This window comes from Alligator mississippiensis, chromosome 7, assembly GCF_030867095.1.
Source record: "Alligator mississippiensis isolate rAllMis1 chromosome 7, rAllMis1, whole genome shotgun sequence".
NCBI lineage: Eukaryota > Metazoa > Chordata > Crocodylia > Alligatoridae > Alligator > Alligator mississippiensis.
In genome coordinates this window covers 75,192,897-75,215,523 of record NC_081830.1, presented here as the reverse complement: position 1 = coordinate 75,215,523, position 22,627 = coordinate 75,192,897, and the positions used below count along the sequence as shown (strand labels likewise).

The 22,627-nt window shown below is 44.3% G+C and overlaps 1 protein-coding gene across 1 annotated transcript; it reads left to right on the top strand.

Moving 5' to 3' along the window:
* The first annotated feature begins 19 nt into the window (after positions 1 to 19).
* Positions 20 to 21,206, top strand: SLC2A2 (solute carrier family 2 member 2). Its single transcript, XM_006263544.4, has 11 exons — positions 20 to 159; positions 2,765 to 2,860; positions 3,847 to 4,088; positions 6,129 to 6,253; positions 9,248 to 9,363; positions 11,033 to 11,195; positions 11,896 to 12,083; positions 12,556 to 12,660; positions 15,110 to 15,211; positions 17,172 to 17,375; positions 18,227 to 21,206. Exons 1-11 carry the CDS (start codon positions 130 to 132, stop codon positions 18,428 to 18,430), a joined length of 1,575 nt encoding a protein of 524 aa, XP_006263606.2. The 5' UTR covers positions 20 to 129; the 3' UTR covers positions 18,431 to 21,206.
* Positions 21,207 to 22,627: the final 1,421 nt, after the last annotated feature.

The following is a 22,627-nucleotide window of genomic DNA, read 5'->3' as shown; positions in this document are numbered from 1 at the left end:
CTGCCTGTATCTCCTTTCATCTGCCCCTCCTCTTAAACAGAGGATATAAACCTTGTCCTAAGGTTTAGGAAAGTTTCATAAGCCCAAAGGAGGGGTTGCACCCATAGAATCCCTTTGAAGACCAAAAGAATGGACAAGACAAGTAAAATGCAAGATAAGGTAAATCCGATTTAGTGATATTTTACTGTAGTGTCAGTCCTGGGCTGCCTTATGGGAACACATACTGGGTATCAGGAGGGTCGAGTTATTGACTGTCCAGAACAAGGGGAAAAAAAGGCTGAGCTTGGTATTTGCTTAGGAATATATTTTTGAAGGGGTTTTCAGTTTATCTAAAATGTTTTAAAGTGTGATAGAAGCAGTAGAAATGCAATACAGTAACACAGAGAAAACAGCTAAACGTAGCTCGACAGTCAGTTTCTACCCAATTGATTTTGCAGCTGATTTCAGTGGGCTTTCATCCTGAGTTAAACCTGTGAAACTCAGCCTGCAATGCTGTGTATTTACTTTTTTTTACAATTTTATGCATATTTGTTAAGGAGGGCACTTGGACTGCTGTTCTTTTCAGAGTAATGTGTTTAGGAGTGCGGAGGAATCCATTTTTGGGTATAAATCTGCCTGTCTGTGACCAATCTCTCTTCACAGTAGGGGCGTAATGAAAAGTGCAAATTGCAACCTGCACAACCCGGATACCTGTCTAATTGCTTTATGCACCTAATGTCACTTGCTGTTTTGGGGCCCGATCCTGCTAAGTTTGATGAATGTGCATTTGCCCTCAAATCTCAATGAATTTAAAGGGCATTGAATGTGCTCAACCTCTCCCCAGAGGCACTCAGTAGCTGATAGGATCCCCATGAAGAACTACTGCTGGTAGCAGTCCATCCTGCATGGTGCTATGTCCCCTGCACATTGATTTTAATGATAGTTGGTGGTGCTCAGTAACTCCTAGGGTCTGCTCACATGACAATACCAGACACAAATAAGTATTCATTGTGGGTTCCTGTTCCCCAAACTGCAGCATTTTCCATTTTCTTTTGGAGTGAGACGAAGCTCAAGCATTGCTATGACGGGTGTGTTTTACAGTCCCTGTTCTGCTTGTTGTGAATGGTAAATTTGCTACTCTTATCAATGGGAGTAGGATCAAACTAGACCGAGAGGTCTGATCTGTTGGGAGAAGCACCAAGATATTCCCTGTACATGTAGCCCCTGGAAACTACTTGCCGTGGTGCTAGTTCTGGCCAGTGCATTTTGTAAAAGCAGCATGACAAGTGATCTTTGGTGAAAGCTGCCTGTTCAAAATGACTGTTGAGTCAGCAGAGTCGCCTTGGTCAACGCGGCACCTTTCTTGGTTGCTGACAGACAGATCAGTCTTCTGCAAAAAAATAATGAAAACTCCTCTGTGGGACTGCAGATCAGCGATTCACGGATCAGGTCACTCCTCTGGTCAGAAAGGGCCTGGGAGACGGTGTGGATAGCTAGCTACCTATGGTTCTCCCTCATGGCAGTGGGATTGGATTGGAAGATGATTGCTTACAAGAAGCAACGGTCTCAAGTTGCAGCAAGGGAAGTTTAGGTTAGATATTAGGGGAAAAATTCTCATTAGGAGGATAGTAAAGCACTGGAACAGGTTGCCCAGAGAGGTGGTAGAAGCTCCATCCTTGGAGGTTTTTAAGACCCAGGTAGACAAAGTCAAGGCTAGGATGATCTAGATGGGGATGGTCCTGCCTTGAGCAGGGGGTTGGACTAGGTGACCTCCTATGCTCCCTTCCAACCCAAATTTTCTGTTTCTATGATAATATGGTTCCCTCCTTGAGCTGCCTCCCCTCCCCAGCAGACTGGGTCCTCTGAGTTGTAAGGGGAACCCTGGCAGACATGGGTGAAAAAGCACCAGGGAACAAGATAGCAGGTCTTTTTACTTGACTGGGTAAGGAGCTATATTTAACAATAAGTTTAAATTTCTGAGATTAGGAAGAGTCCCATATGGACACGTTACAAAAGACCTCTTCCTATACCCAATGTGTTATACTATAGTGACTGGGGCAGAAGGTGTTTAGTGACATGTGGAGCATACAGAGCAACCTTTGCACTCCCTAGTGCTGGGGCCAGTTTGTCCCCTAGCACAGCTTAAAGCAATGCCAGGACTGCATAAAGCAGCGCCTGACAACAAAACCCTTCAGCCTTGTTCCAACAAGGTTCTGGACACACTTTCTTCTCCAGACACCATCCCTGGCATGTGCCCTTCTTACTTTATGAAGGTAGCAAACTGAACTGCCTTTGTCTGCATCATGATCCTGGGACTTGTGGGCATAAGACAAAGACAACTCAGGGTTGTTCTAAGCTACTCTTAGCTACAAAGCTCATTCTGGCTGCTGGATATCATCAGCCTCTGAACTGAACACAGCCCCCTCCTCCTAGAGGTATCCTGGCAGAAATGGGGGTGCCTCGGATCTGCAACAGTGGCTGCTCTCCACTGCATAATCACCCCTCGATGAGGAATGCCTCCATCGGCCAGTTCTCCTGCATTACAGCTACTTAGAAAGACCAAGAAAATGAAGGGTACTGTGGGCATCCTCTTAGCTGGGTGAGAACCTGGGCTTTGATTTGAAACAGCAGGTCAAATTCTGCCCTAATTGATACCCTGCAAACCCTTCGGCTTCAGTGAAAGCAGGATCTAGGCCAGTCTGTTCAAGGTTTATACTGCAGAAATGTTGCCGACGCTGAAGAGCAGAAAAGTGACTCTGCTTTGTGTTTCCCGATCCTCTCCTAGCACCTCACAGGAACCTTGGTTCTCTCTGTCTTCACTGCAGTGCTGGGCTTCTTCCAGTACGGTTACAGCCTTGGTGTCATCAATGCGCCACAAAAGGCAAGTACAGAACATGCAATTCCATGTGCAGTATCATTTCCACTCCCCTTTCATTCCTAGATTATTATTTCCATTAAATTAGTACCCCAGGGTCCAATGAGCATTAGCACTCTAGATACTGAAGCAATGCATAGGTAAGCAGAATGTCTTCCCCAAGCATTTGTAATCAATGGTGTAAGTGTTAAGCTAACAAATACATTTGCAAGGTCATGTGTCCATGACCACTCCTTTCATAGAGGAAGGGGACTGAATTCCTTGGTCCATTCTCATAAAAACTCATCTAAAGAACAGAGCAGGGATGACAGAATATTCCCCTGACCCAGCAATGGGTGTTCCTGAGCTCTCACAATAACCTGAAAGTGTCCATGATCACTTTCCGCACTCTCTTCCCTGCTGAGGCATTAGGGGGATAGCTACCAGGTTGTACTGTTCAAAACTTAGCAAGGACGCATGATAGATATGGATATGCAAATGCCAATGACCGCTCTGTTGCGGGGGGAGGAACAACTGCCCTGTTTGCCAAACCCAGGTCATATAAACCAGGCCATATGACAACTTCTCTATAGAAACACAGTTGAGGGGCAGAGTGAGAAAGGCATCTTGCTGGAGGCTTTTTGATGTGTGATAAAGATCACCATCAGTTGACCTAACTGTAAATGGATACTTGGTTATTTAGGCTGAGGACTTAAAAATAGCTGGATGTAATGATAGTCATATCAGTCTGTTGTATGCCACTAACTGGAGAAACTACATTAACTGTTTTAGTCCTATGGATTTGTAGGTGCAGGACCTTTCACCTTTTTGGTTAATGTCAATGGCAAAACTGCAAAAAGGATTTGAAAGGAGTTGGGATTTTGTCCATAATGTATGAAGAGCCTCCATTTTATGGACTGCTAAGCGGAAGAAATCTAACTAGGAAAAGAAAGCTTCTTGGGTAGTTAGGAACAGAAGAACTAATACCTGGCTGTATTCCTTTCCCACTGCAGGTAATAGAGGCCCATTACAGACGTGTGCTGGGCATTGCCCCGATGGACAGAAGTGCCATCAATTTCTCAGAGGCAGATGAAGGTACAGCCTTTCCAGGTATAGAAGCAACAGATATAGTCACGAGTACGGCAAGCGCACACAACACCCTCACCATGTATTGGTCCCTGTCTGTGTCCACTTTCGCCATTGGTGGGATGATTTCCTCCTTCACTGTTGGATGGATTGGAGACAAGTTAGGCAGGTGAGAAACTTTCTCTTTCTTTAAAATTCATCAGTGGCCAGAAAACATCTCAGAGGTTATCATCATCATCACCATCAAAGCTGTGGGCAGGTGGAAGGGGATGGGAGTCAGCTGCGCTGATCCAGGCACCCAGGGATCCACAGCCAGTTAAGACAAAACAGAACCAAGCGACTGGATCAAGGATCTGGATCACCGTCTTATATTTAAATAAAGGGGGTGGGGGCGTGTGTGTGTAATGCGTGCGACTTTGTACACAGCGACAGTCTGATCAAGACACCAGGTCAGAACTGGGCCCCCAAATCTCACTGTAAGCATGAAATATTACACCAGCCTTTTTCCAAGTATTTTGAATGATTACACTCCAAATCCCTAGATTTGACTTTCCCTAGAAAACATCTCCCTCCAGAAGTTGCTCTTCTATTATTTTTCCTAATTCAAAGGCATAGCAAGATTTTGGAGATTTTCTCCTAAAATCATTTAAGTCAGGTTTATTAAAATCCGAAATTAAAAAGCTTACTTTCTATTGTACTTTTTATCACTCCAGACAATCCACAGGCGAACAGCTTTTCTTAAGTTGTAATTCTGTCCTGTTTTGTCTTTTCATAACAAAAGGCAGTGCAGTATATGTGAAAGGAATTTGTGCGGGGATATTTGTGCAGTCGCTTTTCTGATTGTACCACTGCCATATGTTTTTCAGTACATGTGATCGTTATTCTTTACCCTTTAGGTTTGACTTGATCGCTGACATTCAGCCTAATTCGGTACTACGATGCCTATAAAGCAGGCATATTCCCTCATTTAAGGGGCATGGAAGCTGACATGTAACGTTCCTGCAAGTGACTTTGACTGACAGAAAATGATGTGAATAGCAAAGACGTTTTAAATAAGCCCAGAATTAAATCCAGCACAGGCAAAGCAACAAGCCAGTCTTTGCCCTGCGCAGGTAGCTTACCAGTGTGAGTGTCCTCACATCACAGTGATTTCGGGGTGCCCTGAGGCCACTCAGAACCAATGGGAGCCCTCCTGGTAAAGAAGATAGTATTGAGACATTTTAAGCAAGATTCCTATCTTAATTTCACAGCTGTAAACAGAGCAACGCCGAGCATTTGGCACTTCACAGGTTGTGCTTAGTCCCTCTGAGAGCTGTTCCCAGAGGTGTTTTTACACATGTTCCTGATGCAGTGCTGACTGCTTTTAATTAGCGAGCCGTGCTAATTAAAAGCGCCTGGTGCCCCATCGGAAACATGCATGTCAGCGGCACAGCGCGCCTCCATGCTGAGAAAATGGCAGCGGCGCACTTGAAACTAAAGCACATTGAACGCGTTTTAGTTCAAAGCGCGCCACCGCCATGTTCTCAGCACAGAGGTGCGCTGCGCCACTGATGCACGTGCTGTGCGGGCAGGGTTTGAATTGGACTCTTGGGGGGGGCTGCAACGGTGGCAGCCACCATTGCCTGGGCTGCTTGGAAAGGCATGGCGTGGCTGGGGGGTGCTTATTTCTTATGAGGGAGCTCTCGTCTCTTATGGGGGGGCTCAGCCCCCCAAGCTCCCCATAATTCAAACCCCGCACGCAAGGCAGCCAGAGCGCATCAACTTACATGCTCCAGCAGACTCCATTAATGGAGTCTGCTCCAACACACTGGAAATCCTGCCCAGTGTGCAAGTGCCCAATTTCTAATTTGGGTTCATACCATAATTTAATTTTAAAAATAATTTCTAGCTGTAAGGATGAAACTAGATTGGCAGAATTCATATAATGAAATTGTTGTTGTTATTCTTAGAGCAATTTCAAGCACTCTGGAATGAGATAAAATATCTCTATCGTATAGGATGTAATGTATAATACATTGTATTGGATACAGAATGATGAGGATGATGACAACAATAATAATGATGATAATCATGGTGGTGATAATAATCGTAAATGTAAGCTATGCAAGGAACATCTATCCATACTGAGAATGCCAGTAAATCTAAAGCATAACAGATTTCAGAGCTGGACTTACTATCCCAATGTAGCTTTGTTTTTAATGAATTGCAGGGTGAAAGCCATGCTGGCGGTGAATGTTCTCTCAATCATTGGAAGCCTCCTCATGGGGCTGGCAAAATTTGGCCCCTCTCACATCCTCATTATAACTGGAAGAGCAATCACAGGGCTCTACTGTGGTAAGTTAAGGATGGTTCTAACATCTCTCTCTGTAATAAGCTTGCACGTCTGCTTGCATCTCTAAGGGGCCGCTCCGATGGGAGAAGGGTATTAAGCAACCATCTGTAACTATCAGGACACACCAAATTTTGACTATAAGGATTCACTTATATAACCAGCGCAAACAGGTCTCCAGGATAATGCAAGGTGATGCTCTGAAAGTGGAAAATGGATTGTTTTGTATTTAGGCCCCAATTCCACAAAGCAGTTGAATGCATGGCAAACTTGAAGTCAAGCCTGTGCTCAAGTGCTTTGCCAGACAGGTACAGCTTCCTGCCTGGATACTTTGCTGAATGAAAGCCACGATTCAGCACCACAGCTTGGCCACTTTTCACCAGAAAGAGGAAGGTTTTTGTTTCCCAGTTTACTGGAAGATGTGATGCATTTTTTGTACTGCCTGATCTTTTCCCATGAGGAGCACAAGATTGGCAACGGATATGAAAGCCACAGTGACAGAAGCAGACAGAAGCCCTAGAAGGAAAAGCAGGAGGCACCTCTAACTTGGAGGAGCTGATATCTGGGAAGAAATCTGCTTGGGTACGACCGTCCTTCCAGGGCATCCCGGCAGTTATTATGGCCACATAAACCAAGACATGAGCTTTCCTGGAGGAGGACTTCTAAGGACAGGTGTTCAAAATGTAGTACAGAGGGATGACTTCTAATGATCAGCCAAGAAATCTATTTATTACTCTACTGTTCCTGCTGCCGATTGCCTTACTGTATTTACCTGAATTCAGGACTACTTCAAATTTAAGATGACCCTCCTAATAATTAGATTCTGTACATGGAGAATTTTAAATTTGTTTGAATTTTCCTTGTACAGAATCTGATTAGTGGAAGGTGTCTTTAAATTCATCCCCCTGTTGCTGTGAAGGGGAGGTAGCAGCTGGGGGTGATACGGGCTAGACTTCCTACTGCCTGTTGTCCCCTTGTATCTGTGCCTGCCCCCTGCCACATGCCCCCTTGCCACCTGCCCCGCTGTGACTGCACCCCCACTCCCTGTCCCCCCACATGCAAGGGATGAGGAGGCAAGCTGCAGGTCCATCCCCCCCGCCCCCACGGCCTCTTGCACACTCCCTCCCAGCCTGATGCCCCGTCCCCCACCAAATGAACCACTCTAGCCCGAGGCAGGCAGTGGCTCAGCTTTGGCTCAGCCCAGAGCCAAAGCCAAAGTAAGCCACCACCTGCCCTGGACCCATAGCTGAATCCAAGACAAGGCTTTTCTCCCCCCATGTTGATTGGAGGGAGGCCTCGTCTTGGATTCAAGTAAATGCAGTAAATATGTCTTAGCAATGTGCAAGTTTCATCAACTACTCTCTCGGGCTTAGAAGGAATGATGAACAGCCATGTTGGCAGGTCAGACCTCTTCAAGACGTGGAAAGACTCAAGGAACCACAGACATTTGAAGCAAAATCATTTGTGCATTTGTATGCCATAACAGGACAGCTGCTCTGTAAAGGTCTCACTGCTGAAAAGTCTGTGAATCTTCTTTTGAGGAAATGATCAAAAGAAAGTAACGGAAAGGCATTCAAGGGGGGGAGGCTCTGACTTCAGGAGAGAATGTGAGAGGGCAAATAAAAAGTGAATGAGATGGAAGACAAAATTAAGAAGAGCAATGTATTTCAGGGGAACTGCAAGGTTAGCAGGAGTAAAGTAATGTTTGTAGCCGTGCTCTTTCCATGGAAACAAAGGGGATGTCATAATCCTGTACGCCCGCAATCGCATCACCCACCTGCTTGAAAAGAGCTTTGAACAAGTCTTTCAAGCTGAGTCATGTTGCAGAAAACCGCTGACTCTATGTTTGACTCAAGAGGATACAACTGTCTTTGTGGAAACAGAGCTGTGAAACAAAGCCTAACCCTTTCATTTTGTTCTAAATTTCCCCTCCTTTTTCATTTAAATAGTTTTAAAAAGTGAGAGAGTTTTCTTCTTTTTCATTAAAAAGGGGTGTTTACAGTTTTGTAGGGTTTCCCTTCTCACCACTGTTGTGCTTCTCATTCTGGGTAAAACCCCATTCTTCAATGTAACAATATTTTGTCAAAACCATTTGAACCACCCCCATAATAGAGTGAGCTTATTTTACATCTGTTGGAAGTTCCTTGGCTGTATCTTGCCTTCAGTGAGCTGTATCTTAAGTACTGGGGCTTCATCTAATCAATTTTTCTGTTCCTATTGTTGGTATTACGACTACTACTATTCCTATTTCTAGTCATAATATGCACTTGGTGCTGTTGAAATCTTGGTCAGTAATACTTTAAATCTAGAGTGCAAACAGAAAGACAGTGCCTTAGATTAAGAAAGGCGCTACTTTACAGAAAAACATATTATCCCTTAATTGGTTTATTATCACTGTTAAGTACCATACATTTGGCTTGCTCCACAAGGTCAATGGACAAGCAGAATCTTAGGTAGGAGCTTTGCATTGAAATACCATATCTCAGAAGGTGTTTTATCAGAAGTAGAAAATGGAGCTTAAGTATTGATTGGGAATAGATTTATCCAGATTGTGAGCCCAATTCTGGTCCTGATTCAGATATATTTTATTATTCAGAGCACTCTTATGCACGTTTAATCTAGTTTAAGTGGTCTGAATCAGGTGTGCCCTGAATTGGCACCTTCTGCCAGGCTTTCCATTTCCATTAAGACAGAAGGGCATGGGAGGCACTCAAAACCCAGTGGGAGATGATCAGCATCCAGCACCGTACCTGGACTCCTGGCGGCCCCGGGCAAACTTTGAGTATTGGGCCCCCCTTCGCCAGTGATAATGATAATAATTATTATTATTTACACCATTTTCGGGCCCCCTTTCTGTCCGGGCAGCCTCCTGGTTCACCTGTGTCCAGCCCTGTCAGCATTGCATGGGATTGATCCCCAATCCTTTTCCTGGCAAACTAGTTAGGTTTTTACTGAGCTGTCATTTAGGGTAAGTGACTTACATGTACGCTTTTTTCCAGGGCTTTCATCGGGACTTGTTCCAATGTATGTTGGTGAGGTATCGCCCACAGCCCTTCGAGGAGCACTAGGAACACTTCACCAGCTGGCGATAGTCACCGGGATTCTCATCAGCCAGGTACACGAGAATGCAGGCAGAAGTCACGAGTGATGTAGTGTTACTACCAAGGGGTGCCGAGCAATCCCTTGTTAAAATTCCACTGACAAATGGAAACAAAGGTGATTTCCCTGCCTCTTACAGTGCTCACCTTCTTCCTGAATACTAAATCATCCCCAGCAAAGATGAATCTCCACCAAGAGGTGAAAAATACTTGAGCAAGTAGCTTATCTCTCTTCCCTACAAGGTCCTCATACACTTCTAATCGCACTTACCTTCAATACTGCATGTGTAATCCCTAGGGTCACTGAGAGAGCCAGAATGTCAGCTGAGATGACTTGGCATGGATCCTCGGCCCTCTGGAAGCAAGTCTACATGTGCACCATTGCTACTGCGCATTAAGTTTAGTACTTCTAATGTGAGGTACTACATAAATGCACAGTAGCCAACGTTAAAGTGCAATAGTAATGGTGCATGGTCTTTTCATGACACTTAATATGCAGTAGACTAATTCTACTGCACATTAGTGTATTAGCACGGTTTTTGCTGTGGCACGCTAATGCGCACTAAAATTACTCTACATTAAGCATCTCGTGTAGACACGCCCTGTGTAAACCTAATCTAGCTTCCTGTATAATCCAGGCCAAAGAATTTCACTCACCGTGTCTTTCTGGAAAAAGCTTGAATGAAATGTTAGCAAAACACGCTATTCCCTTCCTTGGTTGTAGCTATGAGAAGAGCTAAGATGACAGAGAACAGAGATATTTTTCTAATATTAGCTTGATTTAGAAAATGAATTTCAGTCTGAAAGTATTTCCAGTCCTTTGATGGTCACTTCTCAATGGCTCAAACACACACACACGCAAGCAAAACAGATTTTAAGCTTGAGTATTTGCTGAAAGCAAATCTTGTATTCCAGTTTTAGAATTCACATTGTGCTGGTTTGTGACTGATATGTGTAACAAATCAATACAGCATGCACTTCATGGTTGGACTAGTCACAAAAAATGTTGCCCTTTGTAAAGTTTCTTGGGATACCTACACAGGCACGTTGAGATTTACATCGAGTCATCGTGATTCTAACCAGAGAGTGAAAGAAGTTGAGAGAAGGACTTCATGTGTGCACATAAAGTGCAAACTTCATATCTGCAAACATATTTTACCTGCATTTCTATATTTCTTGAGTTATTCATCCAAAAGTTTAATTTCTCATTTGCTTCATGCATTGACTTCAGCAAGTGCCTATTTATGGTGTGGCTGTAGAAGTAGTTTCCTCAGTAATACCATGCCTAGGATGTCACTCATGTGGTCCTATCTCTGCTAACAACATAAGCTAGCTTTACAGTATAAGCACTGTTGATTTGCCAGTGACACAGAACACCAAATTCAACTGTGAGCTACACAAGTTTAAATATGGAGAAACTCCATTGAAGTCCTGGTGTTTCTTCACCTTTCCAGTGATGTCCTGAGAGCACAGCTTGGGTCACAGCATAAGCAAAGCAATTTGTCCAAGACTTCGTGCCATCTGTTAGCTTCTCTGTTCTGAGTATGGTCCATAATCTAGATTAGGAGCTCCAATTTTTGCCAACTTCCTCTTCAGCTGTTTTCAGAAAGTGCAATATTACTCCTGAGGTTCTTGTTTTATGATATAATTTAATCTGCTACGTTTGACCCAGATCTATCATTTCAGATCCTTGGACTAGACTTTCTGCTGGGCAATGATGACATGTGGCCTCTGCTCCTCAGCCTTTCTGGCGGTGCTGCTGTCCTTCAGTTTTTCCTCCTTCTACTGTGCCCAGAAAGCCCAAGATATCTTTACATTAAACTAGGAAAGGTGGAGGAAGCTAAAAAAAGTAAGAAACAGATTCTGAGTTGTATTTTGTATTTAAAACTGTGCCAGATTTGAGGATGAACCTGGCTGATCACTAACTAGTACAATTTTTAGGCTTGTATCAGGCTTGTCCCATGCATCAGGCTTGTGCTGTTGGCAGCCCCAGACACCAAACACCTGTGTATATTCACTGAATAATGCATTTGTGCTGAATAATGCATGCCTGACATATGTTACCGTTTATGTTCTCAACTGTGGGAGCTGTTGAATGTTTCCATATTCCAGATGTGGTTTACATCTGAATGCAGACTGAGGTTGAAGGACCAATTTCCAGTTTTGTGTGAAATTCCTCAATTCCAAACTTGATTTTGATCTGACAAGTCATCATTTTCCCAAACAGAAATGTTCTCTCAGAATTTTATTTATCAACTCTAATATAGAGACATTGTCCTATGACCAACTTTTGAAATTGCACAATATATGTGACAGCAAAGGAATTGCTTGCACGCGTGTGTTCGGGCACATAGAGGAGAAACAATGTCATGTTCCTTCCCTTCATGGAACAATGGCATGGGCCATAGTATGGGGACCTTCATGTGTGTAACATGGTTAACCTTCATTCGTTCTCTCCTTGCTCTGATTGGAGAGATTTGCTTGTTACTGAACTCTTAGTTGTGTGAAATTTCCTTTGAAAAGAAATCATGATCTTTTTCTCTCTCAAGGTTTGAGAAGGCTTAGAGGAAACTATGACCCCATGAAAGAGATTGCAGAAATGGAGAAGGAAAAACAAGAAGCTGCCAGTGAAAAGAGAGTCTCCATAAAGAAGCTTTTTGCCTCTTCCAGTTACAGGCAGCCGATCCTCGTGGCACTCATGGTTCAGGTGTCTCAACAGTTTTCAGGAATCAATGCAGTAAGTTCCCCAGCAACATTCGTTTCCTAAAGGCATGTACAACATGGTGCTTGGATCTTGCCTCAAAGCACGATGAGGTCAATAGGAGTCTCTTTTGACTTCAGTGGATTTGGAAGTGGACCATCTGTGCATAACTCAATATTATTAGTAACATCTAAGGCTAAATTACATCATCAGTATTTAAGAGAGAGTTAATCATTGAAATCATTTGTTGGGGAGGAAAGGTAAGGGTTGTGTATTCTACATAAAGCCAAGGAGCTGTTTAAAATATGTATATGGACACAACGTCATAGCCACTGTTTTAAATATTTATATGGACACAATACCATAGTCAGTCTGCAAAGGACTTACCTTCACAGCACCTGGACTAGGGAGCTACTCTTACCCATTGTCTCCCCACATGCCTGGGAAATAGGACACTAGAGAGGGGCACTGAGTGGGGTCTAACTCTTCATTTGATTGTGTTTGATAGATTTTTTACTACTCTACAAATATTTTTGAAAGAGCTGGAGTTCAGCAACCAGTTTATGCAACCATTGGCGTTGGTGTTGTGAACACTGTCTTCACCGTTATCTCTGTAAGTAAATATCTCTGTGCTGGATAGTTCAGTGGACCAGTAAAAAGCATGTATACTATCATTTCCATACAGGCTAAAGATTTCATTATGCTGCTGAGGTTGAAAGAGTGAGTGAAAAATGACTGACCCTGGAAACCTTATTTTACTTACTTGTATGAGTAGTGGCTCAGACTGTCAAAATGTACCAAGATTGAAGACTCCACATCATTGCATGCAAACTCCAACCCTCTGTTAGTTGGTTACTTCTATTATGCTAAAACTTCCCAAATTGAGTTAGGGAGACTGAAGCCCTCTTTAGTTTCTCCTCGTCTATAGGACAGATTTAGCCTAGGCTGTGACAGTGAATGCTTTCCACTGCTATAATATCAGTGTGCCACAGCCATCTATCTTATCTTTTATCTTTAGACTTCACTACTGTATTTATATAGCACCTATTCTGGTAATGACAAGATGCTATTTGATGGCAATAAAATTTATATAGTACTCATCCTGGCAATATCTAGATGCTGTTCTGTAGTGATACAGAACATGGCCAATCTCCACAGCCTATATTTGATCATTTTTCTCTGGTGAGGGTACAGAAGAGCCCAGATCATTCATATCCAGGTGGTTCACAAACCACATACTTCACAGCAATTGTTGAATGTAGGAGAAGCCATGCAACTGTTTCCTTGGCTTTTATTTAAAAGGCATCACTTTTCCACTCAGCTGGAGAACCACCATGGTCCCGTGCAGATCTCTCCTGCAGCTGTATACATCCCTAATTGGTTTTCAAACCTTCAACCTTGTAGGGGCGAAAATCCCATCCCTATGACTTATCTACAATATTAACAACATTCCAGTTACTTGTCAAATATATTTAATTCAGGCATTCATACAATAGAAAGTGAATATACACATTTAAATAATTTTTTTATGCACTAACAACCAGGACTGGACTTCAACCAGTGATCTAAGGGTATAAGCCAGTGTATCCTCCATTAACAAATCTACCCACCAAGGTTTAGGCAAAGGTGCTTTAGTGGAATACATCAGCAACCCCTTAAAGAAAAAGATTTGTTGAGGGTTATTGGGAAATGAGACATTCAGCCCATGTTCCTGTGACCTGACGAGGTTCTCCTGTCATTGGACAGCAGCAGCAGGGGTGTTTTCCTTCATATCTAGGAATGTTTGCTCTCCACTTCTTTGACCCTGAGCATTTAAATATTACCTAAAATTTGTCAATCAACTACAAACTGACTGTCCTGATCAACAGGCATGGCCTACAGAGCCTACTGACAGCTGTGCTGGACACTGATATGGGGAGCAGAGATCACAATCAGACCCTGTTCTCTGCAAATCAGTGAGGCAGCAGGATGAACTGCCTGAGCTGAAAGTCCCATCTTGACCTTTAGAAAAACCAGTGGTCCCCGCCAGTCTCCAGGGGCAGATCTGTACCCCAGTGCTCCTTGGGGAATGCTGCTTCTGAGCACATCCTGCCCAGACACTCCCACTCGCGTCCAACCAAGAAATGTGGCTGCTGAATGGATTTGGGGGTACCCTCCATGGCCAATCTTTAAGCTCCCTGTTGGTATGCATGACAGCAGCAATGGCAGACATGCTGGAGTGGCTTCACTGTCGTGTTTCGACATTTGGTATAGGCAAGTGGAAACAGGTGGGTGGAATGGGCTTGAGCCCAGCCCTCCCCAGGAGTGCTAAGGGTACAGTGTGGACATATGCCAGGTATGCTATGTATAAAGGAAGGAAAGGTTTCTGGCAATTGGAAAGAGAATCTAGGTTGAGAGCTATCAAAGGAGACGTCCAGAGCCCACCTGCAGGAATCAGATGGTAACTGTGTGTGCGTGTGTACAAACCCTAGGATGGACACAATTCATGAGTGCAAGCCGTGATTTGCCTGCTGCATATTACCTGGCTTGAAACTTTCAGTAGTGTGGTTAATCTGTGTGGATAAAACCCCCCGTGTGAACAAGGCCCAACTAGCAAACTCATCCTGAAACTTGTACTGGTCCTTCATTCCTGGGGAGTTCACTCCATCTCAAACCAGCCCCCAGTATAGCTCTGCCTCACACACAGACAGGCTTTATCTTTATCATAGAGAATGCCATTATGTCAGTGCTCATGCCGTCTTCATCTTGGAGCTTCAGGTGACCTTTCCAGGCCATGGAAAACCTTGAAGAAAAAGACCAAGTCTTTGAACTTGATTCAAAATATGTGAATCGAATTCAGAAAGTGGAGGACAAGACTGGTCTGCTGAGGGCAGCCTGAATTGCCAATGATACACATTGTACTTGTTGGAGTTTGCTAAGTGCTGAAGGCTTCATGCCCAGGTATATCACACAGGTAGCCTAGCTATGTGATAACATGATTGCATTGTTATAAGTTGTATTGCTGAGTGCTGATTGATGAGAGCAGAGCTGATAACTCCAATATACTACTTGCATTTCTCCAGGTCTTCCTGGTGGAGAAAGCAGGGAGACGGTCCCTCTTTATTGCTGGTTTGATTGGTATGTTAGGAAGTGCCATACTCATGACAGTTGGACTTGAACTTCTGGTAGGTTCTTCTTTTTTTCTTTCTGGTTTTGTTCCCCAATTCATAGACTAGGGAAGAAAAACTTCCCATGAATATTTACAACACAATATATAGCAAATTTATTTCAAGGAGCATGATCTGAAAGCAATTCCCCTCGCACACAAGCTAAGAGCCATCATCTACGTCAGATAAAATACTCCCGACTTGTACTTTAGACAATTGATGCAAGTGAACACTGTAACTTGCACTTTAAACAAATATGAGACTGTTGGAACTACCATCACAGATATGCAGCCCTTCAGGAAATTCAAGATTATTCCTTGAAATTGGAGAGCTGGCCAATTTGGAGACATTTCATAACACTTACAGATATGCACAGTAAGGTAGATGCAGACAAAACATGCATCAGAGCATGAGCTGAGAACTGCAGAGGTCACGAAGGACCAAACACTTCTCTTTCACTCAGTGTTATCACTTTCCTCTGGATCACTGTGACTTAACCTCCTACTGTAAGACCTGTTGAATCAATGTCAGGAAAATATCAAATAAAGGAAGGGTGACTTCCTTTAATCACCACATCCTTGCATTTTCCTGTTGCTTTTCCTGCTACTTTTTGCATCTATCTGAAAGCACAGCACATACGTTTCACCAGCTTTGAGCCCCTGTGACTCAGCCCCCTTGGGTATAGCTACACAGCTTCCACAGGGCTCTCGGGCAGGGACGCTGCTGAGTTATGCCCTCCTGCTCACGTGCACCAAATCCAAAAATGCCATAATGAAGCTCCTCGGGGTGTCCATTAAGCTCTCAAATGTAATGGAGATGGAGGTCTTGAGAGTAGCTGTGATGGCTTCACCACCACATTTCTGAGCTGGGTGGATGCAAGCAGAAGCAAGTGGATGGGACATGCTCAGGAGCATCTTCATGGCAGGCAGGGAACAACACATCCACTATAAACCAGATCTACATCTGGCATCACTCAGTATCACTCCATCACTTCACTGGAGCTACACTGATTTATGCTAACTAAGGACCTCACTCAGAGGGTCATATCCAGCAGTGCTCCACAGAAATGCCATAGATGCCAATTTAAACAGCTCAAGTGAACCCAGAGTAATTCAACTCAAGTTAATTGAGCTACTTTGGATTTTCCCCCATAAGACTGAGAGCAGGACATGGCCTGCTGCCTTCAATCTGTTACAAATTTAATTACCCGTGTCTGGTATTTTTCCCTGTTGTTTAAGTCAAAAGAAACTTTTGCAACCGAACACTAATGTAATTACCATTTTTTTTGCATACGACACCTTTTTTCCCCCAAAAAATCAGCTGTTGGACATTGGGGTGTGCATTGTAAGTGAGGAAATACAGTAATAGCATGAGCCTTTCTGGAGGGTGGGGAGAAAGTAATGCTGCCCATGCTGCACAGGGGGCAGCACTGTGAGCGCATGGGTCTACCTAGCTGCTGGCTGTGGGCACTTTCTCTTTACCCCAGCAAAGGCTCGTACTATAGAAACTTGGCTCTGCTGGATTTCCAAAGCAGAGCTGAGCCCCGGGGGCTGGGGTAGAGGCTCCTGTTAAATCAGCTCAGATGAGTCCACAGGGGCTCCCGGTTGGATTAGGTCTTCAGCTAAGCTGGCAGGCACTGCTGGATGCCTACACAGCTCAGCTGCAGAAGGGAAGAGGGGTTAGGGACTTTGGCTCAGCTTACTGGCTGAGATACCTGCAGCTAAGGGGTTAACAGAGCAGCCACAATGTTTTGCTCCCTTGCTAGTGCGACGCCTGTGTTTTCTGTGAGAAAATACCGTACTTAACACTACTTCCAAGGATGGATCATTTTGATTTCATTCTCCCCTTCAAATATAAGGTGCATATTTTATTCAAGGCATGTTGTATGCAAGAAAATACGACGACAATAACCACAGGTAAATGTATTGTGCATGTAACCACTCGTGGTAAATTCACTATTCTTCTCCTGTCTTTATAGGGAAGATTTGCTTGGATGAGCTATGTGAGCATGGCAGCAATCTTTCTCTTTGTAATCTTCTTTGAAGTTGGGCCTGGCCCAATCCCCTGGTTTATTGTTGCCGAACTCTTCAGTCAAGGGCCCCGCCCTGCTGCCATCGCTATGGCTGGTTTCTGCAACTGGACCTGCAACTTTATCATCGGCATGTGCTTCCAGTACATTGCGGTAAGAAACCTTCCTACATCTTGCAAATGAGCATCAACAGTCATTGAGATTCCCAAGGAGCTCTACGGAGACGTACATCTACCTCCCATGGAAATAAATGGAAGAGATGTGTCTAGATATGGCCCTCAGGCCGGATCTGGGCTGTGGGTTTTAGACTGAGCCCATGTACCACATGCAGTATGCACTGGACCTGCTGCTGTGGACACTGCACATGGCACAGCATTTGGTCCAGGTCATCCACGCTGGCTTGGCCCTATGCACTGGCTCTGGGACTGGGCTGGATTGGGCCCACAGGTTGTTCCTGAGTGGAAGAGCTACCACATAGGGCCAGTCTGGTGCAGGCGCCTTAGGTAGTATGTAACACGGATAGTACATGCCCTGCCTGGACCAGGCACACACACTGCACATGGTACTGGGGTCTGGTGGGGGGGGGGGGTGCACTACATGTGGTGCCCACCCAACCAGCTCTGCATACTGAGTTCATGGCTGGTCCAGATCAGCCCCACACACAGGGCCGGTCTGGTGGAGGCACCTCATGCAGCACATGCCCCATGCACAAGCCCCAGACCTGGCCCAGCAAACACTGCAGGTAGTGCGAAGGGCTGCTCTGGGGTGGACATTGCTTGAGATGCCCACACTGGACCGGCCCTGTGTGCTGCCTCTGGTGCGTGGGGTTGGCCTGTGGGTCTGATGCAGCCCACAGACTGGGCCCATGTCCCTCATCCAGCCCACAGGTGAGTTTGACACCCCTGCTCTAGACTGCTTTGAAAATCTTAACAGATGCATTAAAAATGGTAAGCAAGCAATAGGCTGGTATTAATTATGGCTCTGTTTCACTTTGCCTCTGACAGGATCTGTGTGGATCTTACGCATTCGTGATCTTTGCTGCTCTGCTCCTAGGCTTCGTTGTGTTTGCTATCTTTAAAGTGCCAGAAACCAAAGGGAAGTCTTTTGAAGAGATTTCAGCTGAGTTTCGCCGCAAGAGACGCTCGGCAATGAAAGGACCCAAAGCTGCTACTGAACTGGAGGATCTTCGAGGGACCGAAGAGGCATAAAACTCCCAGATGTCTACAAGAAGGAGATTAAAGACGCATGTTTTTCACAGGCATCTCAAAGAACTTGCATTGTTTTATAAAGATATGGCAGCAAAAACACTAGTAGGTTAAACCAGTATAATGCCTTCAGACCAACAGGACTGGCAGGTTGTACCCTACCGCCCTAAAGACTCAGATCCATATTACACTCTCAGGAGCAATATATGTGTGCTGTATGAAGAGATATCTAGAAAAGAAAGGAAAGACTATATGGAGGTAGGCTTCTATGCTCCACTGCATTGATTCAGAAGGATAACACTCTGCATTTGCCAGAGAATAGTATAGGACTGAATAGGAGCATCATGCAGAAGGAACAGAAGAAAGGAAAGAGGGGATTTATGGTAAAGAAGAGGTGATTTAGACTTGTAATGATTCCACCCTTCTTTCTCATGCCTGTTGAGTCCTTCTGCTTAAATAAGTGACACCTTGAGAAACTAAATACTACCGTAGAGGTCACATGAGCACAAAACAATAAGAAATGGAAGGGGCTACTGATAAAAGACTGAGTGTATGCACATCCTAGTCTTATATGACAAATCCCTGCCGAGTGGCAGGATACCATTCCCATAAAAATGTGCTAGACCTAAACCTTGCTTGTTTGATTTACTATGAAATAGTCACAGAAATGCTGCCTGGTTCTGTAAGGATTTTCCAACTGAACTGCTCATTTGAAGACAGATTTAATAAATCCTGGCCAGAGAAGTTGCCCATTGATATTTGTGGGTAAAAATCTTTCACTGCTCTTTCTTTTTGGTGAGGCAATTGCTCAGGAGATATCAACATGCAGTAATGTAGCCTCACAGGCCTGCCTGTACCGGGAGTGAATAGAGGTGGATTATTATGCCTATCTCTACAGGCTCCCCGTGTTACTCTGGGAAAGTCACTTCACCTCTGCTGCGGTTTGCCCTCCCCTCCTTGCCCGTCTTGTCTGCTTAGACTGTGAGCTCCTCAGGGCAGGATCTCTCTCATTCTTTTGGGCTTTAAGGCACTGTGGTAGGACAAGCATTAAACAGCTATAAGCAGGGGAAGCTCCTCAGCTACTGTGTAGTACGTGTAGTATTATTAACTTCAAGCCTCATGGGCTCTATCAGAGCTGTGCGGCTTTTCCCTAACTGTAGATGTTCATCCTGGATATCCTTCAGTTCCAGAGGCGTTTGCTCCAGCCTCTCAAGAGATGACCTGTGGGGCATTTTTGAAACCCTGACTCATGATTTATTTTAGTTTTTTGCTGCTCTGTGAAATACCTGCTCTATGCCTCTTGAGGTCCCTGGACCAAGTCATCATGGTGGCATCTGAGCACATTATGCCACATGCTCATTATTGTATTGCAGTGTGAAGCACAGGCTGACCTAAGTCAATAGTATTTATGTTTATAGCTGATGCAGTGAGAATATCATATGTTGACTGAATCATATGTTCAGTGGATCAAACCTAATGAAAACTATCAGAGAGCGCATGACCGAGGGCTGGGTCCTTTGCAGGTGCAGGTAGCTCCACTGAAAGCAAGGAGCTATGCCCATTCACACAGGAGACAATCAGTGTCCTTTCTGGATGTTACTCCTTTGGCTTTAAGACATTGGGTTAAATTCTGCTGCCATTCAAGTTAAGGGGAGTTTTGTCATTGACTTCAGTGGGACCTGGATTTAGCTCCAGATTGTACATTTGAGTAACAAGAAGCGCATAACAGGTCAAATACATCCTTGGTGTAATGCCAGTTGTCCTCACCAGAGTTATGCTTAGAGAGGAATTTAGCCAATAGATATCATGTGATAAATTGGTCATAGGGAACACACCTGAAATTCAATGTGCTAGATCATAAGAAAGCCAGAGCTGCTGACTGCCATTCATTAGAACAGGACAGCAGATCAGTGGCACTGGACTAGTGTTCCCATGTCTCAGACCTTGCAACTCTTGTTCACAAGTACTGTAGCAAAACCCTCAGTTTTTCTTTTTTTATTTATTTTAAAATGCATTCCCTCCCCTTCCCCAACCATTTCTGACTTTTTTCTCTCCCTCTCTATTCCCTATAGAGAAGTATAAGTAGGCTAAGATGTAGGATAAGCTTTAACATTTTATTTTAGGTAGTAAGTTTTATTTTTCTCTCCCCTCTTTGCTAATAAGTGTCCTGCTATTTTGATATAGATAGCCACTGTTTTATAAGTGATAATTATTATGTTTGTATTGATTTTTTTTTTTTTTTTTTTTTTTACTGCTTTTATATTGTGTGATTACTATTTTAGGCCTATATATGTCAGTTAGCATAAGTCATGTCAAGTTTCCATCTTGTAATGTCAAGCCTCCATCTTATCCCCATGCTCGGTTGTGTAACCCATGACTCACACCTACTCCTCCTACGTAACTTGGTTCCTGAATGAATGGGGATGAATGAGGGTGCTTGAGAGACAATGGCAGTGGGTCTAAAAATAGCTCCCTCTGAATGACTGAAACATCAACACCAGTACCTGGACCAATGACTGAGCCCTTGGAGCCACCCATCAGCATTCAAGAAACAAAAGATGACGCAACCCACTGAGAGTTGGCCTGACCCCACAGGGCAACAGTACAATAGTACAGCTAGCACATAGGGCAAGCTGCTGAGACTGCCGACTCAAGAGTTTTACACTAGGGATATCACAGTAAGTTAAATATTAAAATAGTTGTTCTGAATGTAAAGAAAATGAAGTTTGTGCCTTCAGTCATGTTATGTACGTCTGTTACATAAAAAGTGTCCATGATGTTTTCAGTGTGTTTTGGCTTTTGTTCCTGCTGTTTGTCCTCTGTCAGTGGTGAAGGTAAGAGCTAGAGCCCCTGAAAACAGGGGCTAGTTTCTCGGGGCCGGTACCCTCCTTACATTGCAATGCATTGGCTCTGGGCAAAATGTGTGGGCCAAAGGTTAAAGCTCGGGGCTGGGACTTGGGAATCCTGGGTTGATTAACCTTAAGTCATCAGGAATTAGCTGCATGTCCCCTTAATTTGTGCTCCAGGCTGTGCCACCACCTCATAGGGTACGACTGGACTGTACTTCTTACCTATGGGTTAGCCCAATAGCTCTTCCATTATACATCTTTCACTTCCTTATGTCTGTGGTTTGAATTCAAGCTTGCTTTCCTGGCACTATGGGTTAAAGGCTTTAAACTGGCTCTGACCCACCTTGCGGTATGGATGCTGATACGGCATGCGTAGCTGAGATCTTGTTTAGCCAATCCTCCAATGCTGCTCCTGTGGGCCTATATGTTTTGACCTTTCTACTTACTTCCCACTAGCCTCGTATGCATGGAAGCTACCCACCAGCTTCTATGCACTTGTTTCACATTTAGCCCTTCATCCCCTGGGTCACGCAGTGATCTGCACGGCTGAGCCAACAGCGTTTGAACATGCCGTGCAGAGCACTGCTAGCTCGCTGGAGGATCGTGCCAGGAGTCTGGTTCATCTGTAATGTAAGCACAGCAAGGAACATGATTTGGGGCGAAACACTCAAAATCTGTACTCAGATGAAAGCATGTTGAGGAGGCTGGCAGAAGTGGGCATCAAGCAGATGGAATACAACGCAGAAAGCACACTAAAGAGCACTTCCCGCAAGGCAAAAGATACCAATGTCAGGCCGTGAAACTGCTCCTCCTCTACCTACCTCTGCAACAAGGATCTGACCAGGTGCTTGCAGGCTTCTGAGGAAACAGTGATGGGGATCCCTGGAGGAGTTACTAGACAAGATCCTAGAGGAAAAGTTGGTGGAGGTGCAGGGATAGACCCCAAAACAGACCACAGCGTTGTTCAGGGATAAACCTGGAGAGGAAGTGGCATCAAAGTCAGAGCTGCAGCTGGGTGAGTGATGCCTACCATCTTTGTTGTATTATGGGAGGATTTGCAGCATTATGAGGAAGGACTTACGTGTTATGAATACAATTATTGTTATGGAGGATATTACAAGCAATAAGATGTCTTCATGGAGGGCAGAAGCCAGACCATGTCTCTGGTCCCTCTCTCTTGGCTATCACAGGTTATCCAACAGAAAAAAGCAAAACATACACAAAACCCTAGTGATTAATTCTTACTAAGTTAGCACTTCTTTAAAAGAAAACCAGGTTACAGATGTGGCAAGCATAAGTACATCTTTCCTCATGTTTCAATCTACTGCTCTCTTTGTAATTCTGTCAAGAT

Excerpts from the sequence above, each read along its gene's own strand:
- SLC2A2 (XM_006263544.4), top strand. The coding sequence starts at position 130 with ATGGACAAGACAAGTAAAATGCAAGATAAG. Across the intron at positions 11,196-11,895 it reads GGTGGAGGAAGCTAAAAAAA|GTTTGAGAAGGCTTAGAGGA; the intron begins GTAAGAAACAGA and ends TTCTCTCTCAAG. Across the intron at positions 12,084-12,555 it reads AGTTTTCAGGAATCAATGCA|ATTTTTTACTACTCTACAAA; the intron begins GTAAGTTCCCCA and ends TGTGTTTGATAG.